The sequence below is a fragment of the Myotis brandtii genome, unplaced genomic scaffold (assembly GCF_000412655.1).
Source record: "Myotis brandtii unplaced genomic scaffold, ASM41265v1 scaffold867, whole genome shotgun sequence".
Classification (NCBI taxonomy): Eukaryota; Metazoa; Chordata; class Mammalia; order Chiroptera; family Vespertilionidae; genus Myotis; species Myotis brandtii.
The window spans coordinates 25650-33979 of record NW_005371534.1 but is presented as its reverse complement, the minus strand read 5'-3'; the positions used below and the strand labels follow the sequence as shown (position 1 = coordinate 33979).

Genomic DNA, 8330 nt, shown 5'->3' with positions numbered 1-8330 from the left:
TGATGGACGGGAGGCTGGGAGGGGCCTGTCGGTGTCCTTGTGCGGGGGGGCGTCAGGGGGAGACTCGGGGAGCGGGTCCGGGTCAGCGTGTCTCTAACCTGCTCTCAGGAAGAGCGCAGATGTGCCCCCTGTTGGGGACCATGGACCCCACTTCCCCTGCCTCTCACACAGCGGTGCGCGCGCCATGGGCTCTGACGGGATCTGGGGCCACAGGTCAGGCTGAGGCCACACAGCCAGGGGGAGCCCAGCCCAGGGCGGCCACAGGGACCACTGCCTGCTGCGGGCACAGGGGCCACCGCCCACCCCTGAGTCCCCTGGCGTTGGTCCTGGCCCGGGTGGAGGGAGGGCAGGAGGGTGCACTTCTGTGTCCCCTGCCACCCCCGCCCCTGCCCAGTGCTCTCCGCCAGCCCCAGCCCCTCAGGGTCACCTGGTTGGAGTCAGAGCCTGGCATGCGGTCGCCTGAGGGGGGAGCCTCAATTCGGGTCCAGATGCATGAATGTTGGGGGGCTTGGGGTTCCCTGTGGATGGAGGGGCGTGGTCCCTGCTGCCCACCAGACTCTTCCCGCGTGGGATCCTCGTGTGGGAAGAGCGGCAGGTGCGGGGGAAGGGGCGGGAAGAAGGGCCGGCTCCAATTCTGGGAGCAAAGAGCTGAGGCGGGGCCTTCTGAGTGCGCGGGGGCGGCAGGTTGGGCTGGAGAACAAGTGACAGGCAGGAGGGCGGGTCTCTCACTGAGTCTGTGCGATGGGAGGGCTGTCCCTCCGCTCACCCAGGTCTCTGCTTCTCCGACTCCATCTGTGTTCCCGCCATTCAGCTCTGTTCCCCCGGGACCCCCTGGAGTGAGCATCGCCCCCAGGGCAGGGCTCTGTCCCACAGGACCCCCCCCTCACCCCTCACCCAGGGCTCAGGCTCCTGTCCACAGGCGGCCTGCCCGGCTGACCGGTGTGGCTACACTAGTGAGGGCTCCCCACCCAGTTCGTGATTTGCTGGATGAACTCAGGGCCCTCAGGGAAGCGCTGGCTCACTCTCACCCTTTATCACATGGACCTGAGTGAGCAGCGAGATGAAGGGGACAGGGGGCGAGGTGGGGGAGGGCCCCCAGTGTAGGGGCCTCTGTCTCGGGGACTCGGCATGTGTCACCCTGTCCCCTCCAGCATGTGGGTGTGGTCACTGCTGCAGAAGCTCTCTGAGCCCCATGGTTAAGGGCTTTTTATAAAATCTTCACAACGTGGACATCATTGATTGGATCATGGGCCATTGGTGATGGAACTTGAACTCCAGCCCCTGTTCCTACTGGTTAGGCCCTGAGTCTGAGAGTTCCAGCCCTGTGATCAGCTTGGTCTTTCTGGGGACCAGCCCCCTCCCTGAAGCCTCCAGATCCTCAGCCAAGAGCCACCTCATTAGCATCCCACAGGCACCTGTCACTCAGGAGAAGCCCAGGGTTTCAGGAGCCAGGGGCAGAGACCAGACCCTGTGTCTTACTAGGCCCTGAGTCTGAGAGTTCCAGCCCTGTGATCAGCTTGGTCTTTCTGGGGACCAGCCCCCTCCCTGAAGCCTCCAGATCCTCAGCCAAGAGCCACCTCATTAGCATCCCACAGGCACCTGTCACTCAGGAGAAGCCCAGGGTTTCAGGAGCTCAAGGCCAGGAGCCAGGGGCAGAGACCAGACCCTGCGTCTTATCTCAGGGCAGAAATCAGGAGAGGAGGGTGGTTCCAGGAGGGGACGTGGGACTGGGGTGGGTCGTCCCATCGGGCAGGACAGGCGATGCCCCACCTGTATCTGAGCTGCTTCTGCTGGCTCTGCTGGGCTGGGCGGTGAGGTGGGGGACATGTGATGGGGGTGTCCCAGGGCGGGATTCCCGCCAATGCTGGGCTTCCTGCACCTCTCTGTGTCCTAGAGTCCCCGACAGTGAGGGACCCGAGCACGGGGTTCCCTGTGGAATCTGAGCCAAGCCTGGGTGACGGGGCCAGTGAGCTGCTCAGCCATGTGCGTAGGGTCTGCTCCTTTCCTCAGCCTGAGGGAGGTGTAGGCCCAGGTGTGGGTGCAATTGGGCAATTGATGAAATTGATGGGCAGACGTTGGGTTATAACTTAAAAATTCTGGCATAAAATAAGATTCAATCACACACACACACACACACACACACACACACACACTCACACACAGAGAGAGACATTCACTGAGAATCTTAATCTGTGTGGTCATGGCCTTATGGTATGAGGACCATGTGTGTTCCTTCCTGAAATCCTGCAGGGGTGGCCTTGTCTCTGTCTCCCTGTGAGGTTGGGGCTCTTTGCTCTCTGTGTGTCTCCTGTACTGTGAGTGTGAGCGCTGCTTTGTGTGCATGAGGCAGAAAAGGGAGAGAGAGAAATCCCTAGAGAAACTGTGTCCATTGGTCAAGTCTCAGGAGTAGTTTGCATGGCGAAACATGCCAGGTATGTTCTTCCCATTGGACATTGTGATGTTTTATCCTCTCATCCCAGGTCGCCATAGATGATCCCACAAGGAAACCAGTCACATCTCCCACCACCGTGGCCTCTGCTCCTCCTATGAACTCTGTGTGAGGACTCACATGTCCCAGCCATGTGAGCACAGTGAACATGAAGAGCACATGGTGCTCACAGCACCCCTGACTTCTGTTCTGTATTCACGTCCACGTTCCTCTCTCCCAGGAGGAAGCAGAGGTGCAGAGTGGGAAGCAACATCCCCAGGCGGCACTGAGCTCACTCCTGAGTGACCTTGACACCAGGTCGGAGCTGTGTGGTCCAGAGGTCTGAGTTCCCACCCCCTGCCCGGTGCTCCTCCCCACGGTCCTGTCACCATCCCGTGTCACAGATGAGGGAACGGGGTCCTGAGAACTCAAGGCCAGGGTGCCAGTGTCCTGAGCCCGCGAGGGGGAGGTGAGAGGAGGAACAGAACTGGAGGTGCAGGAGCTGAGGGTGATGGGGACTCACTGTCCCCTTCCCGTGCCGCCTGCACTGCAGTTTCATAAGCTGCACCCACTGCTCCTGAAGGGAAAGGACATTTGGTGACTCTGGGATTTTTAAAAAACTGGAGTGTCTCTGCTTGTACTCGGTCATGGCGTCAGGGGCCTATAGAGGAATGAAGACCCTGCCTCTGATGGATGTTCCTCACTGAGCCCACCCATGTCCATCTTAGGGCTGCATCTGAGGGACCCTTGTTACCTATAATAATAAAGCTAATTAGACAGACAGCCAAACGACCTTCTGGACGTCATTCCAGAGGACCTCCCAGATGAAGGTGCAGCAGCGGGGGGCCGAGGCAGAGGCGGTTAGGGGCGATCAGGAAGGCCGGCAGAGTGGTTAGGGGCAATGAGGCAGGCAGGCAAAGTGGTTAGGGGTGATCAGGCAGGCAGGCGAGTGGTTAGGAGCCAGCGGTCCCAGATTGCAAGGGGGATGTCTGACTGCCTGAGCAGGATCCTGCTCAGGCCTAAATTGGCAGTCAGACATACCCCAGGCATTCCTGATCAGGAAAGGGTGCAGGTGAGCTGATGGACCACCCTTCCCGTGCACAGATTTTGTGCACCAGGCCTATAGTTTTGTGCACCAGGCCTATGTGGACATCATTGATTGGATCATGGGCCATTGGTGATGGAACTTGAACTCCAGCCCTTATCCCCGCTGGTTGGGCCCTGAGGCTGAGAGTTCCAGCCCTAAAGTTTACTCATAAAAGCCCCCACAGCTTTGATGGGACGCCTGGCATATTCTGGGTGAAGTGGAGCTCAGAGCACCAACCTGATGCTCCTTCAGGGAGACAGTGGGCAGAGAGCGCCCCCTGCAGGAGGAGTGGCAGGGCCCAGTCCCAGGCCCAGGCCTGGCTCTCAGGTCTCAGCCCCAGGGAGGAGTCTGGAGCAGAGCAGCTCAGTGTTGGGGACTCCCCTTCTCCCTGGGGTTTCCCTTCTCCATTTCAAATTCCCTGTTGAGTCCTCCTTCCCTGATACACATGACATGCCTCACTGCTCACTCCCATTGGGTGTCTGGTTTCAAGAGAAGCCAATCCACCTTCCATGATATAACCTCTCAGAGGACCGCCCAGACTCAGATGGTCCCAGGACACCAAGGATGCGGGTCGTGAGGTCCCCCACCCTCCTCCTGCTGCTCTCGGGGGCGCTGGTCCTGACCCCCAGCTGGGCCGGTGAGTGCGGGGTCAGAGGGGTCGGAGGGGGCTGCGGTGCGGGGAGGGGCGGGGGGTCCAGCCGCGGCCCTGCCCTCCGTCCGCCCCCCAGGCCCCCACTCCCTGAGGTATTTCTACACCAGCATGTCCCGACCCGGCCGCGGGGAGCCCCGGTACCTCGAAGTCGGCTACGTGGACGACACGCAGTTCGTGCGGTTCGACAGCGACGCCCCGAATCCGAGGATGGAGCCGCGGGCGCCGTGGATGCAGCAGCCGTGGGTGGAGCGGGAGGACCCGGGGTATTGGGACCGGCACACGGAGATGGCCAAGGGCCACGCACAGCTTTTCCGAATTTATCTGAAGACCGCCCTCGGCTACTACAACCAGAGCGAGGACGGTGAGCCAGGCGCCCGGCCCGGTCACGCCTCCCCTCCCCCCCAAGAACAGGCCGGGGTAGGCCCGAGGGTCCGGGTCCGAGCGTCACCCCGAGACAGAGGACCTCCCCGGCCCCCACCCGGGAGGAGCCCGCGGGGATTTTGACCCGATTTCACTTTCAGTTTTAGATTCAGTCCCCTCGAGGCGGACAGAGGGCGCTGCACCGGGGGAGGTGGGGGGGCTGGGCTACTGTAGGGGGCAGTGCTCACCTCGGGGCGGGGTAGGGTCTCATTCCATCCAGTGGATTAGTGCCTGCGACGTGGGACCCAACGGGCGCCTCCTACGCGGGTACGATGCTTATGCCTACGATGACAAGGACTACCTCGCCCTGAACGAGGACCTGACCTCCTGGACTGCGGCCGACACAGCGGCTCACATCACCCAGCGCCAGTTGGAGGCAGCGGGTGCCGCAGAGCTTACCAGGCGCTACCTGGAGCGGGAGTGTGTGAAGTGGCTCCTCCTGTACCTGGAAAAAGGGAAGGAGACCCTGCAGCACAGGTACCTGGGGCCCTGGGGCCGCCCCCTCTCCCCGGGGCTGGGGCTCCTACAAGGAAACAGGACAGGGGATCAGTGTCAGACACCCCTCCTTGGGGTCAGTAGGGAGTCCCCCTGGATGTCAGGTCAGGTACCAGAGGGACCCCCCTTCTCTCAGGAACAGTTAGGGGTTCTGGGAGACCCCCCTGAAATAGCCCATCAGCGGTTTTCATGGCCCTGCAGGGACTCTGGGAACCTCAGGGACCTTCTCTCTCAGGCCTTGTGCGCTGCCCACACCCACTGTGTCTGAGGCCTGGCCCCAGCTTTTCGGAGACATGTGGTTTCCACCCAGAACAGGACCAGAAATCCCTTTTCTCCCCCAGAGACCTGCCTCCTGCCCTGGGCTGTGTCTCTCTGATGCTAGAACTTTCTAAAGACTAGGAGATCCTCTCAGGTGCCTCTGCCCAGGCTGGTGTGTGGGCTGTGTGCTCCCTCCCCCACCCAGGTGGCTGTCCATTCTCAGGATGGTCACATGGGCGCTGCTGGAGTGTCCCATGGCGGATGCAAAGTTCCTGCACTTTCTCTCCTCCCCTCAGACCCTCCAAAGGCACACGTGACCCACCACCCCATCTCTGCCCGTGAGGTCACCCTGAGGTGCTGGGCGCTGGGCTTCTACCCTGCGGACATCAGCCTGACCTGGCAGCGTGACCGGGAGGACCAGACACAGGACATGGAGCTGGTGGAAACCAGGCCTGCGGGGGACGGCACCTTCCAGAAGTGGGTGGCCGTGGAGGTGCCCCCTGGAGAGGAGCAGACACACACGTGCCATGTGCAGCACGAGGGGCTGCCCGAGCCCCTGACCCTGAAATGGGGTGAGGAGGAACAGTGGGCACAGAGCCTCTTCTCAGGGCAGCAGGGCCCTAGGGGACCTCAGTGGAGTCCGGGCTGAGGCCTGGGGTCACGGCCCTCACCCTCCCTTCCCTTCTCCCCCCAGAGCCGCCTTCTCACACCTTCATCATCATCATGGGCATCGCTGGGGGCCTGGTTCTGCTGGGAGCTGTGGCTGGAGCTGTGAAGTGGAGGAGGAGGCGCCCAGGTGGGCAGGGGTGGGGTCAAGTGTGCACTCTAGTCAGTGACAGCGCCCAGGGCTCTGATGTGTCTCTCTCTGCTTCTAAAGGGGAGACCCTGCCATGGGGAGGGGTAGGCAGAGGGGAGGACTGGGTGTGGGGAGTCTGTGGGGCACTGTGAGCATGAAGTGGCCTTTGAGAATGTCACCAGTTACAGCCACTGACCTGAATCTGTTCATGATGATTGTCCTCCACAGCGTGAGGCAGCTGCCTTGTGGGGACATAGTGATGGAAGATGTGTTCACGCTCCCACTTCCTGACTAAAGAACCTCTGATGGGGGGCTGACCCCGCCCTGCTCCCCACACTTTCTGGTCCAGCAGAGGCGGGCTGGGCCCTCACTCTCTCTGTCTTTAGTTCCTCATATTCTGATCTGCAAGCTGTTCCTTCCGCATTGAAATGAGGTTGTGGATATGACTTTGTTCATTTCTTGCCATGAAGGGTTGGTGGGTAAATTCAAGGGGAAGATTGTAAATTTTGAGGGGAAATAAATATAAACACCAAGAACTTTCCAGAGCTCATGTGTTTGCTCTGCTGAGCTGTCCCAGGTGTGGACAGGAGATGTTTTGAAGACCGAGTGTGGTCGGTGCCTGTGCTCAGGTGGTGCTCAGTGCATCGTGGGCTTTGACATGGTCACTCCTCGGCTGGGTCACCTTGCTGCTCCTCTGACCTTGTCCCTCAGTAGAACCTTGTCCCTCAGTAGAACCTTGTCCCACCAGGACCTGTGGTCACTGGAGCTCAGACATCACTGAGGCCTTGAGTGTCCTAATGCAGCGCATCTCCAGAACCATGGACAGCGAGGCCTTCCTGGGGTTGGTCGCCTGAGCTCAAGTCCAGGGTCCCACCCTCCCCCCTCATCTGGTGGGTGTTTGTTGTTTCTTTTTTAGTAGATAGTATGCCTGTTACTGCTTTTGTGTCTGAGCTTCGGTCTCATTGTCTGGGTGTCCCCATCTTATAGCAACAGGAGGCATTTTGCCCCTCATGGTCCCACAGGCCCAGGGCTCCCTGCACACAGGACCCCACGGTGTGGAGAGATGGGTGTTCAGGCTCCTCCTGCTCCTGCCTCCTTCTAAGGCCCTGTTTTCCCCTGTCAGCCCCTCCCTGCTGCTCCTGAGGGGTCCTAGAACTCCTGGGTTCTGAAATCACAGTTGAGATGAGAAATATGTAGACATCATCAATAATGATCCTTATTCGGTAATCATTTCGTCAATACAATTTATCTTATAAAATCCACAACAATTAATGTGAAATTATTGCTGCCCTGGGCGATGTTAAAGTCTATTTCTAATCTAAGGAGGTTAATAAAGTTGCATGGAATTATTCAGGAAAAACGTTTCCCTTAGAACAGTGCAGCTGTTGAAACAAGTCTCTCTTTTGGTAACGAATAATGAAGATTTTATGTAAATTTAACCTCAGGGTGGATATGAGCAATATCCGCCTTCCATTGCACAATTCTGATGTTGGACTTGGGTAACATCCCTCCTCCCTCAGTGGAGATGTTATTTTCTAGAGGAAGATAAACATATTGGAGAATGAAGGGTTGTTTTACCCATTTTCTGTATGTTTATTCCATTCCTATTTCTGTGAGATTCTGGCGTGTTACAGAGAAAATCAAGGTAGGAGCTTGGTTTTCAGTGAGCTGCTTCTCACACTTGCATGTTTTTACACGGCTGACCCTCTAATATGGCAGATGGGATGGATAAACGCTGTTAGACAGTGTGGAAGGTGCCAGGTATAGAGTTGCCACTTGGGTTTCTATTTCAACACTGAAATGTAGACACGGGGTTCTGCTCCCACTCAGGGTGAAACATGAGCTTTGCCATCTTGGGGTCCATCTCCGCTCCCAAGGTCAGTGTCCCCCTGGCCCTAGCCGGTGTCTCCATGGTGCATCTCCCGCACAGTCACCCCCTGGCCTGGGCACCTTCTTCCCTGCAAGGTCTCCCCGTGCGATCCCCTGAGACCAGAGGCCCCACAGCACCCTGACGCTGGCGGCCCCGTTACCACTGCCACGTGCTGCCCTCCATGGCTGCTCTCTGTGTCCTCGCCTCAGGGGACGCTCACGTGGCTGACGCAGACCTGCCATGTCCTGCTTCCTGCCTCCTCGCTCTGTGTCCCTTGCTGCTGATTATAAGGGTCATGGAGCGCCTGGGACCCTGTGCTGCTGG

At 58.9% G+C, this 8330-nt stretch overlaps 1 protein-coding gene across 7 annotated transcripts in view; it reads left to right on the top strand.

The window, feature by feature from the left end:
* Window positions 1-4045: 4045 nt before the first annotated feature.
* The window catches only part of LOC102251204 (patr class I histocompatibility antigen, A-2 alpha chain-like), a 17078-nt gene continuing 12793 nt past the window's right edge, over window positions 4046-8330 (top strand). For 4 of the 7 annotated variants that reach the window (XM_014532250.1, XM_014532247.1, XM_014532248.1 and 1 more), the window contains exons 1-3: window positions 4046-4152; window positions 4244-4528; window positions 5637-5725. In XM_014532250.1, the coding sequence (XP_014387736.1) occupies window positions 4080-4152; window positions 4244-4528; window positions 5637-5725 (447 nt within the window). In that variant the 5' untranslated portion in view covers window positions 4046-4079. Of the gene's footprint in view, window positions 4153-4243; window positions 4529-5636; window positions 5913-6034; window positions 6137-8330 lie in introns of all 7 variants that reach the window. The other 3 variants (XM_014532249.1, XM_014532246.1, XM_014532251.1) reach the window with 2 other exon arrangements.